The 14,474-nt window shown below is 37.1% G+C and overlaps 1 protein-coding gene across 2 annotated transcripts in view; it reads left to right on the forward strand.

The window, feature by feature from the left end:
• Nucleotides 1–7,595: 7,595 nt before the first annotated feature.
• LOC129670142 (cytochrome P450 3A21-like) overlaps nucleotides 7,596–14,474 on the forward strand; it is a 25,313-nt gene continuing 18,434 nt past the window's right edge. Inside the window, exons 1-4 of one of the 2 annotated variants that reach the window (XM_055598598.1) lie at nucleotides 7,596–7,840; nucleotides 9,836–10,062; nucleotides 12,492–12,654; nucleotides 14,188–14,443. In XM_055598598.1, the coding sequence (XP_055454573.1) occupies nucleotides 7,661–7,840; nucleotides 9,836–10,062; nucleotides 12,492–12,654; nucleotides 14,188–14,283 (666 nt within the window). In that variant the 5' untranslated portion in view covers nucleotides 7,596–7,660 and the 3' untranslated portion in view covers nucleotides 14,284–14,443. Of the gene's footprint in view, nucleotides 7,841–9,835; nucleotides 10,063–12,491; nucleotides 12,655–14,187; nucleotides 14,444–14,474 lie in introns of those variants that run through there. The other variant, XM_055598597.1, reaches the window with a different exon arrangement.

Here is a 14,474-nt window from a genome sequence, read left to right on the forward strand (position 1 = left end):
GAGTTGGCAATGTTGCTGCTTTTTCTGTTTGGTGGAATGGTTCAAGGAGCATTTGTGTTAGTTCTTCTTTGAAAATCTGGTAGAATACTACACCAAAACCATCTAGCCTAGAGTTTTTTGCTTTGTTTTGGTTTGGTTTTGTTGGGAGACTTTTGATGAGTGCTTCTCTTTCCTTAGGTGCTGTAGGTCTATTTAAATTGTTTACCTGATCTCAGTTAAACATCGGTACATGGAATCTATCAAGAAAATCATCCATTTTATTTAGATTTTTTAATTTTGTGGCATACAGGGTTTTGAAGCAAGACCTAACAGTTATTATTTTTGGATTTCCTCAGTGTCTGTTGTTTATTTCCCTTTTCATTTCTGATTTTTGAATTTGGATATCCTCTCTGCCTTTTCACTAGTTTGGCTAAGGGTTTTTTCTATTTTGTTTATTTTCTCAAAGAAATGAAGAGCTTAAGTTAGCCTGGGTGACTCCATTTTGAAATAAGGAGCCCTCTTGACCAGGAGCTAAACTCCTGTACCAGGAAATATCACAGAATGTGCACCTGGCAGAAAACAAAGTTAGCTCTACAAGAAACTGCCTCCAGGAAAACTCACAGAATAAATGTTTGGTAAAAAATAGAGACAATCACCCTGGCAATTGTGATTACCCAATTCTGTAAAGTCAAGGCATGAAACCCCCTGCCTTCTCTCATGGAAACATGAACCCCCCTGCTTGCTGTCATAGAAACTCCCTGCTTACACTCTTTCCCTTTAAAAATTCCACTCACTCAGGGCTCAGGGTCCCACTTCTCTACTGCTGTGTCAGTGAGACTTGGATCCCGAGTTCGAATGCTCTCGAAATAAAGCTCTCCTCCTATCTTTTGCTCATGCATTGAGTCATCTCCTGGTGGTCTCTGAGGGTCCCGTGATCCTGGCATTACAGAACCAGCTCTTGTTTTGGTTGATTTTTTTGTAATATACTCTTTGTTTCTTATTTATTGATTTCAGCCCAGAGTTTGATTTTTTTTCTGCTGTCTTCTCCTCTTGGGTGTGTTTGCTTCTTTTTGTTTCAGAGCTTTCAGGTTTGCTTTTCAATTGCTTGTGTGAGATGTCTCCAATTTCTTTATTTCTTAGCATTCTGAACTTTTCACTGCTTTCATTATGTCCCATAAGTGTGGGTATGTTGGGCCTTCGTTTTCATTGAGTTATAGAAAGTCTTTAATTGCTTTCTTTATTTCCTCCCTGACCCAGTGGTCATTGAGTAGAGAGTTGTTCAGGTTGCATGAATATGTAGGCTTTCTACATATGTTGTTTCTATTGTTGTTGAAGTCTAGCTTAAATCCATGGTGGTCTGATAAACTACAATGTATTATTTCAATTGTCTTGTATCTATTGAGGCTTGCTTTGTGGCTGAGTTGAGTATGTGGTCAGTCTTGGAGAAAGTTCTGTGAGATGCTGAAAAGAAGCTATCTTGCTTTGTGTTTTGATGGGATTTTCTGGAGATATCTGTTAAATACATTTGATTCAAAATATCACTTATTTTCGTTATATCTCTGTTTAGCTTCTGTCTCAATGACCTGTACATTGGTTAGAGTTGGGTGTTGAAGTCTCTTACTATTATCGTGTAGGGGCTCCATGTGTGATTTAGGCTGTATTAAAGTTTTTTATTTATTATTATTACAAATGAGGGTGCCCTTCCAATTCAGGCATATACATTCAGAATTGAGACATCACCTTGGTGGATTTTTCACTTGATGAGTATGAAATGACTTTCTCCATCTCTTGTGATTAATGTTGGATAAAAATCTATTTTACTACATATTAGAATGTCTGCTTCTGCTTGTTGCTTGGGTCCCTTTGATTGAAAATCTTTTTTCAGCCCTTTACTTCCAGGTAATGTCTATCTTTGTTGCTGAGCTGTTTTTTGTTCATTTGTTTGATCGTTTGTATGCAGCAGAATGATCGATCTCTCTTTTACAACCATTCTATTAGCCTGAGTCTTTTTACTGGGGACTTGATGCAATTGATGTTGAGAGATATTAATGACCAAAGATTGTTAATTCCTGTATTTTGATGATAGTATTACTGTGTATGGTTTATATGTGTTTCTTTTCTTTTGGTTTTGCTGGTGTGAAGATATTTATTTCCTGTGTTTCTTAGACACATTTACCTTCCTTGGGATGGAGTTTTTCTTCTAGTATTTTCTATAGCGCTGGATTTGTAGATAAATATTGTTGTAGGTTGGTGTTCTCTGGGCATATCTTGTTTTACCCATCTATGATGATTGAGGATTTGCTAGGCTTTGTAGTCTGGGCCTAAATCTATGTTTTGTTTTGTTTTGTTTTGTTTTGTTTTGTATGGAAGACATCTTCCCAGGCCCTTCTGGGCATTAGAGTTTTTGATGAGGAGCCAGGTATAAATCTGATAGGTCTGCCTTTATATGTTACTTGGTCTTTTTCCCTGAAACTTATAATGTTCTTTTTTTTTTCTTTAGTGTTTACATCATTATGGGGCAGAAGGATTTTCTTTTCCAGTCCAATCTAATTGGTGTTCTGTATGTTTTTTGTATGTTTAGAGGCATCTTTCTTCAGGTTGAGGAAACTTTCTTCTCTGCTTTTGTTGAAAATATTCTCTGGTGCTTGGATTTGGAACTCTTCACCTTCTTCTATTCCTATTATTCTTAGGTTAGGTCTTTTCATAGTATCCAAGAATTTTTTGAATATTTTGTGTCAGGAATATTTTAGATTTAACATTTTCTTTGACTGATGCATCAATTTATTCTGTTGCATCTTTGATTCCTGAGAATCTCTCTTCCAAATTTTGGATTCTGTTGGTGATGATGTTTGCATCAGTTGTTCCTATTCTCTTTCCATTTTTTCCATGTCCAGGATTCCCTCAGATTGTTTTCTTTGTTGCTTCTACTTTCATTTTCATGTGTTAGGCTGTTTTATTTATTTCCTTGACCTGTTTGATTTTTTTTTTCTGTATTTCTTTAAGGGATTTTTTATTTTCTGCTTAAAGGCCTTTATCTTTTTAATTGTATTTTACTGTACTTCTTTGAGGGATTTATTGATTTTTTTTCTTTAAAAGACTCTATCATCTTTATAAGATTGGGTTTAAGGTCATTTTCTTGTGCTTCAACTGTTTTAAGACATCCTGAAATTCCTATAATATGAGAGTTGGGTTCTTGTGTTAACATATTGCCCTGGCTCTTGTTATTTGTGCTCTTACACTGGACTGTCACCATCAGGTTTTCTCTGGTGTAGACAGTCCTTCATTAATGCAGTCAGAGTTGAGGGCCAGAAAGTGGAGCATTGGGGAGAAGGTACAATTTATCTCTGGTGGTCTCTGGAGCCTTCAGGAATGAATGTAGGGATCTAGTCCAGTAGATGACCCCTGCAGGGGACAGGGCTTAATTCACCATGCTGTATTTGCCCAGGTACCCTGCGCAGTCAGAGTGCTGATGCACACAGGTCTTACCTATCTGTCCTGGACTGGGTATCTGCAGGCATCCAAGGAAGGGGGCTGGGGTTTGGGCCAGGATGGACTTAGGGGGGCCCATGGGTGGTGTGGGGCTCTCTTCTACTAGGTTTGCTTGGAGGACAGGGCAGGCTGGGAGTTGTGAACAGAGGGGTCTCACCTGGTAGTCCCTGGGGTCAACTATCCTTGGGGAATGCCTGAAGGTGTGTAGTCCAGCAGATGAAGAGTACAGGGGAATGGTACATAGAGGTCTCACATGTCTGTTCCTGGCCAGGTACCACAGGCATCCAGGGATGGGGAATTCATTGTGGGCTGGGTCAAAGGCGAATTCTTATTGTGCCTCAAAGGGTTCACATGTAGGTAACACATTGATTACTACCTCCTCCCTGGCAACATGCCTAGAACCATGCATCACTGAAAATTGGCTAATAGAGATAAAAGTTCCAGATACCATAAAAGTTTGTTTTAGTTCTTCCTGTAACATAAGCAGTAGTGTCTTCAGAAATATAATCTTATTATCAACTTTGGAATGTGACTAAGAAAACTGGTTATAGGCTATAATGTTTTGAGCCCACAAACCACCAACTAAAAAGAGAGGTAACCTATTGTTGGCCATAGTGTTTTTCTTGAATGAATGTCCAGAAGAGACTTTGTCTTTCTGTAAAGCATGAGTTAACTTAAACTCTTTTCCTTAATGTATCTCTCTGTCACAGTAGCAAGTTTCCATGTGGTATTTTCTATTACCTTTGGTCTTAGTTATTCCCACTCCGGCTGGTCCTAGACGTTCCTGTATCCTTACTGTCGTTTCCTCCATTTTACCCACTACGTATTTGTCCTCTTCTCTGTAAACAGCTCAATGACCAGTTATGAGATTTCCAACTTCTGGAGGTACTCCAATTTAGGTACACATATCTAAAGATATGCTCACCATGTGTGAGAAGCAACTTCATGTGGAGTTGGTTTTTGTAGGTCTGTGTCATCACACGCAGAATGATTATTACCTTTGCTCTGTGAATTTTACTGTCTCAGTTTTCATAAGACATGAATTATATTGCATATATATAGTACTGTATTTTCATTATAACTTATCAGTTGATGGATATTCATGATTTTTTGAATAGAACATCAAGAAGCATAAATATCCACAAGTGGAAGTGTAGTTGTCATTTAAGAGTAATCTGAGAATATGCTCAGGAGTGGCCTAGCTCAGACATATTTTTAGATCTTTATCTGGCTTTTTGAGGAAGCTCCCTGCTGACTTCCATAGTGCCTGCACCAGTCTGCACTCCCAAAAACAATGAATACCCAGTTCCACCATACCCACATCCATTCCAGTTTATGCTGTCATTTTTTATCTTGCATATTCTAACTGGGGTAACATGACATCTCAAAGTAGTGTTCATTTGAATTTTGATGAAGACTAAGGGTTTGAATATATACAAACATTTCTCAGCCACCTTCATTGTTTTTCTTCTAGAACTTTCTGTTTTGTCCCAATGTTTAAGGAGCTTTTTTTTTTTTTTCAGGACTTAGTTTTTTGAGTGCTTTGTATATTCTAGACACTAACTTTTGTCAGATGTGTAGTGGGTACGTTTGGATTTTTTCATATTATATAGGCCAGAGCTTTTCTCAAATAAAAGTGTCCTTTGCTGTGCAGAAATATGTTAGAGTTGTGAATTCCCACTACTCATGACTTAATTCCTACAATCAGGCATTCCAGTCAGAAGGCCATTTGTTGTGCCTGTAAGTTGAAGCTTATTCACTATAATCTCTCTTAATAGATTTAAGGTATCAGGTCTCCCATTAAAATTCTTGACATACTTTGGTTGTGTTTTGTGTAGGGTGGAAATAAAAACCTATTTTCATTCTCAAAAATGCAACATCTACTTTGACCAGCACCGTTTGTTGAAGATACAGGATTTTCTCTAATGTGTATTTTGACCCTTTGTAAAAAATTTCAGATGGCTATGGAATTTTGACATATATGTGATACTCAGTTCTATTGCACTGATTGGTGTGCTGTTTATATATGACATTACTGTGCTTTTAAACACTCTAGTTCTGTACTGCAACTTGAAAATAATACTACAAGTAATCTTTTAAATTACAGGATTTTTTGTATATTCTGGGATTTTTTTTGTGTTTCCACATTCATTTGAAATGACTTTTCCTCTTTTTGTGGAAAACCGCACTGGAATTTTGAAGAAAAGTTCGAAAATCTATAGGTTGTTTTTGAAACGTGGTCCCTTTCACACACTTAATATGTTGTGTTATATCTTTCTTTTGTCTTATTGTTATAGCTATGAATTTCAGTCCTTGAAGAAGTTCATAGACGCATGAGGACATAATTTCAAAGTTTACATTCTACTAAATTGGAAGATCTAAAATAAAGCATATGTATTTCTAGATGTATAACACCTATCAATATTATGTCAAGATAGGTCATTTAAACAAACTCATACAAACAAAGAAATAAAAGGAGTAATTTCATCATGCCACAACAGGAAAAAAATATGGCCAGATTGATTCACTGTTTAGAATCTATCATAATTTCAGATATTAGCATCAATGCTCCTCAATGTATTCTGTAAAACGAAAAAAGAAAATTTCTTAAAATCTTTTGTTAAATGACGTATTATACTAGTACTAAATATAGACAAAAACTATAAACAGATATCTAAGGGTGACTCTTTCTGGTGAATATAAGTGTGAAATTCTAGATAAAATATTTGCAAACCCAATTCAAGAGATGTATAGACAAATCATCCTGGTAAAAATAGGTAAAAATTCTCCATAAAATGCTTGCAAACCAAATGCAGGAATACATAAAATAGACCAATTCTAAATCATTTTTGAGGACTGAATATATTTTATGTCAAAAATTCAGCAATGATTCAAATATATATAAAACACATGGCATAGATGAGCTCAAGAACAGAAAACACATAAACTTTTCATTAGATGCAGAAACAGCCTTTGAAAAGTCCAACATCTCTTTACGATATGTGTCCATAGAATTTCTGATTATGGAGGCCATGTCTTTGTATAATAAAAGCAACATAAATCAAGGCTACTAACAAAACCTTAGGCAGAGTGCAGGGAATCATATGAAAGAAGGGGGAGTTAGTAAGACGTGGAGAGGACAGGAGCTTTGCAAAGACCAAATAAATATATCTGGGCACAGGGGTCTTTTCTGAGACTGATTCTCCAACCAAGGACCATACATGGATATAACCTAGAATCCCTTCTCAGACATAGCCCATGGCGGCTCAGTATCCAAGTGGGTTCCCTAGTAAGGGGAACACAGACAGTCTCTGACATGAACTTGGTGGCTGGTTCTTTATCCCACCCTCTCCGAAGGCAGAACAGCCTTGCTAGGCCACAGAGGAAGATATTGTAGCCAGTCCTGATGAGACCTGATGAGCTAGGATCAGATGGAAGGGAGCAGGATAGCCCCCATCAGTGGACTTAGAGAGGGCAGGGAGGAGATGAGGGAGGAAGGGTAATTAGGAGGCTAATGAGGGAGGAGGCTAGAGCTTGGATGCAAAGTAAATAAACTGTAATTAATATAAAAAATAAAAATTTAATAAAAAAGCAAGGCTATAGCCAAACTCAACTTAAATGGGAAAACATACAAAGCATTTACAATAAAATCAATAGCGGCACAAGTAAACCAGCTCTCTCTGAATGACATTTCCTGAGTATGATTTTCTTTCTGATGAAGCTATCACTGATTTTTTCTTTCATTTACCACTAAAACCAGCCAGCACTGGCAAGCTGGACCAGAGAATCTCTTCCAAGACCATTTACTTTCAAAGCATGAGAAAGCAACTAGAGAATCCAGGGCCATATTTCTTTTACTGTGCCCACTGCACATACTTATCACATCCAATATTTACTTTTGCAGAGCACGTGGTTGTGCTCAGGTCCCAGTTCTTTCTTCTTTGATTTTCTTTCCACTTCTACAGTGTGTGGTTCATTGGCACCTCGCTTATCACTAAGGTTAGTGTTTTATGTTATGGTTCATGCTAACCTAATAAATATAATATAGACTATTTCTACATTTCTCCTGTTGTCTGCTTTTTATTCTTGTAAGAAATGGCTTTCCACATAATTGATAATTTTTTTTTCAAAATCACAGAGAGAGGTGGTTTCAATGATGCCATATTTGTACCTTTGATCCTTTGTATCTGATATGTCTAATCTCATTTTAGCTCTTTCTGATCTGGAGATTGTGGCCCAATCAATCTCATTTTTTTTGGCTGGCTATGATACTACAAGCACTGCTCTTTCCTCTATAATGTATACACTGGCCACTCACCCTGATGCCCAGATGAAACTCCAGCATGAAATTGACACAGTTCTGCCCAATAAGGTGAGTATTTCAACTATAAATACTTCTTCCACACTTGTATTCATGATAATAAACTAAGTAAACTTGGTCCTTGAAGAAATAGCCAGTGATAATCTTAGTGCCAAATAAAAGGAGACATGGAGAACAATGGTGTTCATAGAGAGAATTAATCTTTGTACTTCACTAATGAACCTCTAACATCTATTTTTTGCTCCCATAATGACATAGTCCAAAATCATGCATAAAATCTCTAGATATAAAGGTTAAGCATTCTTCAGTCAAGTATCTTTTAAAATTTTACTTAACGTGTATAACTGTTTTGTCTGAATGTGTATCATCATGTGCATGCCTGGAGCCTGAGGTGACCAGAATAGAAAAACAGAACTCCTGCCACTAGAGGGCCAGCAATTGTGATCCACCATCTGGGTACTGGGAGCCAACTCTGGGTGCTTTGCAAGAGAAAACCATCTCTTAACCACTGACACATCTCCCTAGACACTCACCCAGCGACCTCTTATTATTATTACTGGAAATGGCGTGGCATGACTGTTGTCAACGGAGCTTTGTCTTGTCTAAGCTGGGAGGACTGACTCAGATATTCCCCCCATTACTCCTCTCTCCAATCATAGAATTAGACTTGAACAAGGAAAACCATGGCAGTTTCCAACATAAACTTTTCACCTCTACATGTAGCTTCGATGTCCTGTAAAGTGACAGCCACATATTATATAAGCTGTCTTCACATATATGGCCCAAATGCATACAATGAGGTTGATGCACCTGAACTCTGTGACTGGGTTGTCAGTGAGAAGCATGAAAGACATCCTCGGGTCTCATATTCACCTTCTGGTCTTGCTTCATTCTGTCCTGTGGCAAATACCATGATCAAAACAAAATGGGGAGGAAAGGATTCTTTTCAGCTTGCATTTTATGATGACAGTTAATCTTTGAGGAGGGTAAAAGCAGGGACTCATGGCAAGAACTCATAGGCAGGACTGCTTGTTACTCCACATAGCTTTTCTTCTGACAAAGCTGCTTACTCACAACCAAATAGGCACAGCATGGGCCATTGAAGATGCTGGTTGCTAGCTGGCCCACTCACTGATCGATCCTTATGTAGCTATTCTTATACTGCCCAGTATAATCTGCTCATGAAATATTGCTACCTTCAGTTGTATATAACCAGCCGCATCAGTCAGGACAACACCACACACACACATATCCACAGAACAATCTAACCTAGTCATCCTTCATTTCTCATGTGAGACATCTTTGGTAGGCAACTCTCAGCTGTGGGGTGATGAAACTTAAAGATTTCTTATTACAACAATCCATGAAAAAAAAGAAAATTGCTGAAACAACTAAGCATAGACTTGAATGGACCTTTCAGTAGAATAGAAACTTTGTCCTCAGTTATTGTCCATTTGTATTTTATATTACTATGATGATTTTCAAAGAGAAAAAAATCATACTGAATTTATTTCGTTATACTGTCATGTTATTCCTATTTAATATGACCTTAATTTTCAAATGGAATATCTATGGTAAAGAAAAACTCAATTATAGAATTTAAAAACTATGAGTTGTCCTTTGGAAGGCCTTATATGTAATTTTCAAAAAGGAATTTGACGTTGCCCGCATTATATTTCCTTGGTATGGCCTTGTGGACTCTCTATGTTGTTATGCTGCCTTTGCTAGCTGATTAGGGGGAAGGATATTGACGTAACATGTCATTCATGATTACTGAAAAGGAAAGCAATACAAAGGGAGGCTGAAGACTGGGGAGCTAAGTGTAAGTTTATCTGAATATCCCTCTGCACTCACTCTACCATGCATTTCAATGGCCCTTTGCTAGGCTGGTCAACACATGTGACTGTGGCGAAGATGATGTCTCGGGGGAAATTGCTCGTTAATTAGGTTAAAAGTGGAGTTCCTGACATCTAAAAGTGCTGTACAGATTGCCGTGAAAGGTAATTAAAATCTCGAATCAACACAAATCTGTTTTTCTCTCTCCAGGCACCTGCCACTTACGAGGCCCTGGGAAGGATGGAGTATCTGGACATGGTAGTGAATGAAACTCTGAGATTATATCCTCCTACTTTCAGAATTTCCAGACTCAGCAAGAAAGATGCCCAAATCAATGGTGTGTTCATTCTCAAAAATACCAGTGTAACTGTACCTGTCTTTACTCTTCACCACGATCCGGAGCACTGGACAGAGCCTGGAAACTTCCTCCCTGAAAGGTAGAGGGCCCTGAAGAACACACTGGAATCATGTTTCACTCAGCACATCATCATGGCTTTTACTGTGATCACATAGCTATAAGTACATGTTACCTTACATGTATGGATGTTTTAGAATGTTCTCATTACAAAAAGATACTTATTGTTAAAAAAAAAACCTGCAGGAGTTTTAGCTGAACAAAAAGATGATATTTTTATATTTTTGTAATTTATTTAGAGTCTTAAAACCTTAACACAAATTCCTTTAATATAGTGATATCATAGTACATACTTTGAAGTATGTGTAGGTACTTAAAAATTAGAAAAAATATTAAGTTTCTCCAGTTTTTATGAATTCTGATTACTTTCTATAACCTATAAGTACTCTTTTGTGAAACATGTTTGTGTGATGTATGTGCCTGTGTGAGTGTGTATGTCAGAGTAAGCACAATAACCGTATTTAGGAGAATATCTTATTTTTGTTAGGTTTATATTTCTTTGATATTGTCCATAATGTCATAAGAACTCTCTAGACACATCCCCAAATACAAGAATCACTTCTCAAATATAGGAATCCATTAGATTAAACATCTGCTCATAAAAGAAGGTGCAGAGAACCTCACCTTTGTTGGTTCACACAACCTCACTGAGGATGAATGAGAAAAGAAGCGCTCTCAGTATTGCTTCTGTCTGCTTCCTGAGGCCAGCTCCTCATGCCCACCGGGCGGGTGACCCTTCCAGAGCCAAGCCATCCACTCCCTAGAAAGTCAGTGTGTTCGTCCTTCTTGACTCTGCAGCAGGGTCTTCTGTGATTGCAAAACAATAAGCAGTCTGTGCGCACTGGATGCAGGACGGAAAGGGTTCAAAGTTTTTAACACACTGATGACAATAGAGAACTTTGTTTTTTCTTAATTTTTTTAAGTTTGAGAATATAATTTTTAGGTATAAATGTTCTTCCTTTCCTTTCCTCCCTCAAAATGCTCCTATACAACCCTTCCCAAGCTTTTTCATGTTTGTGGCCTCTTTATTCACAAATTGTTATTATTTGCAGATAGGTATATGGATATAGGTATTAATTCTAAGAAATAACCTGTCCAGTCTATATGATGCTACTTATGTGTAAATGGGATTTTTAAGATAGTTGCAATTGAATCAGGCGTAAAGAATTTAGACATTCAGGAGCATCTTTAAAGGGATTCTTGATGCCTAAGATCTTGTATTCTTAGCTATGTATCTCTGGTGTTAGCAGATGCTATACATATAGTGCTTATTAAGGGAGTCAAATAAAATTGACTAATTCGTGTTTCCTGGCTACATGACTTCTATGTCCTTTTTATATAGCCCTGCTCCCACCTCCTGTAGCTTAGTGACTACAAACTTGGACATTATTCATTATGCATTTCTGTGATTGCTCCAGCTTTCATTTACATCGAATTATGGGCTCAGTAAACATCAGTGACTAGTCCATGGGATTAGGAGTGCAAAAGTTTATATAAAGTTTATAATCAAACACTATATATATATATATATATATATATATGAAGTCTACAGAAAAGTTTTAATGTTTCTCATGTTTGTATGTAATCTTCCCCTACAAGATTCCACCAAGTTCAAGTTTCACTCACATAGCAACACAACTCTCACCTGACCCCAAAGCTGTTCTGTAAAAATATCACTTAAGAATTAGTTCAGAATCTTCCCTGATAGTTAGTAACACTCATAAAACAGGTGGTTATTAGTCTTCCAGAACATTCTAAGCATCAGCATTTTTTTATACAATCACATGAGAAATCAAAATTTAATTGGACACAAGACTGTACTTTTAATAAAAGTCAGTGATAAGAGAACAGAAAAGCAGCATGTGTCCTTGCAAACTACTTTATCTGGTAACTAGGGAAAGAAAGCCAAAAGTTTTGTTAAAGGAACTTATTTGGGGGAAAGGAAGCTGGCGAGAAAAGGAAAAATGAGAGAAAAAAGAGATTACGATGGATAGAAGAAAAGGAGAAAAGGACAGGAAGAGAGGGAGGTAAGAAGATAAAGGAATGGAATAGAAACGTTTCATTCATAACATGCATTTTCTCCTTCTCCAGTGAGTGAACTCCAACTCAAATGTCAGGGCAATTCCTTCTTCTTTACACTGATTTTGTGATGCTTACACACAGAAACAGAGACAATCTTTAGTATCTTAAAATTTATAGACACATTTGATTTCAATGAGCATTTACTGCACAGCATCTTAGTAACACTGGGATTTCCTTTACTGCAAAGCTTTATAAAACAATTTTAATTTCCGAATCTCATAATAAATTATCTGCACAGGACTGGAATAGTGAAAAGACTGAAGTACTCTGTACGGTTCTGGCTGTGGGCTGTAAAGGAAAAGTACAAACATGTCACTCTTATACACTTCTTGTTTCATTATTTATGTTCCTGCTTACTTATGACACCAGGCTCAGCAAGGAGAACAAAGATAGAATCAATCCTTATGTATACATGCCTTTTGGAATTGGTCCTAGAAACTGCATTGGCATGAGATTTGCTCTCCTAAACATGAAGCTTGCTGCTGTCAAAATCCTGCAGAACTTTGGCATACACACTTGTGAAGAAACAGAGGTGAGGCAAAACATATTCACTTCTGGCATGTTTTAAATTGTTATTCATAGGTATTTTCACATATGTGGGGATATATACATACATGTTCCATATGTATATGAAATATACTGATTTACCATTAATTAAGGTTTTCTCTGTCAAAAAGCTATGTAAAGCCACGGGTGAGTCTAGGGCCTTTCAGTTCTGGAGCAGCCAATCTGTGTCTAAGTGTAAATGGTAAGATCACTTAGAGTCAGGGAAGATATTCCTTATATGATTATGTATAATGTCACTAACTGTAAATGGTTTTTTCTTGTTACCAGTACATATTTATTTTATAAAATAATAGACTTTTTAAAATAACATTTTCCTTCTTGTGTATACCATGCATGGTACAGGTTTTTCTTTGTTCTTCTCTTATAAAATACATTCCAACCATTGCCTCCACTCCCTCCTCTCCTTCCTGCCCCTCCTCCTCTCTGCTCACAATCTGCTGCTGCTTCATTTTCCTTCATAAAAGAGCAGATCTTCCAGTGATCTCAACCAAGCACGGCATAAGAGGATGCAATCAGACTATGTACAGACACTCTTATTGTGGCTCAGTGAGAAGACCCAGGAGGAGAAAAACGAGCCCACAAGCAGTCAAGAGTCAGAGACACACCCTCTCCCACTGTTAGGAATTTTACAAAAACCCAATCTCACAAGAACAGCAGAGACCCAGGCAGGCTCCACGTTTGCCCCTTGATTCTCTGTGAGCTCCTGTGACCTCTTCTGAGTTGAAAATGTGGGTCATGTTCTCCTGATAGCCTCTGACTCCTATGGTCATGCAACAGGATTTTAAACTGTGTTTCCAGTTAACTGTGTATATGAACATGTTTTGTCTCCAGTAGGTGTAATGATCAACTTTTGATACAGGAGACTAATGCCCTAATAGTTCTCAAAATCGTCCCTCTATCCTGAACTTACATGTGTCAGATTGGAAGGTAAATGTATTGTTTAGAAGTCAGACTATGACCACCGTGTTTTTCATGTACAAACCCTACTCAGGGTTGTCTTTCTACTTTTACTACTTGAAAGTTAACTTTATATTATGTTTTAAAATGTGTGGCCTCTGTGTTTACAAATGTGCTTCACAAAACTCAAACATACGCTTTGCATTTAAAATTTAGATTAATAAGATAGATTTTCCACCACAATTTTGTCTCAGACTTTTTACAGAATAGTTGCTTAATATATATGTTGAAGTATGAATAGAGTAAAACATGTTTTCCTATTCTGTACAAGCAATGGAATTGCTGTATTCATTCACTTAAAACGATAGCGCTATTTAATTACAGGAATCAGTCCACATTGTTTAGGATAGTATGAACATGAGAGGTAGCTCAGCAAGCCTTAACCTTGTGTTCTTCTCCCTCTTATCTTGAATGTTAGGATCACAGCCATGAGATGACACAGAAAGAAGTCATTATCACTTTTCATATATTAATCCTACCATCTTTCCCTGAAATTTGGGGATTCGTTTTCCTTACCAATGTGTTTATTCAACCTTTTCAGGTTCCCTTGAAATTGAATAATAACATACTTGTTTCTCCAAAGAAACCTATTGTCCTGAAGATTATACCAAGAGACAGGGCCATAAATGAAAGCTAATTTTATCTCAAGTTCTGTTATGTTCTTCAAAGGGTGCATCCTAAATACCGGAGATTTTAACTCACCCTGGAACAAATATGACTGCATAAATATGACTTTAATCAACCATGTTTCATTAATTGATTCATTAATTGATTATTCATAATCTTTAATTACTTTCATTGTGGTGTTAGAGTCTTGATTATTGTGTA

This window comes from Psammomys obesus, unplaced genomic scaffold (assembly GCF_907164565.1).
Source record: "Psammomys obesus unplaced genomic scaffold, mPsaObe1.curated_primary_1811, whole genome shotgun sequence".
NCBI lineage: Eukaryota > Metazoa > Chordata > Mammalia > Rodentia > Muridae > Psammomys > Psammomys obesus.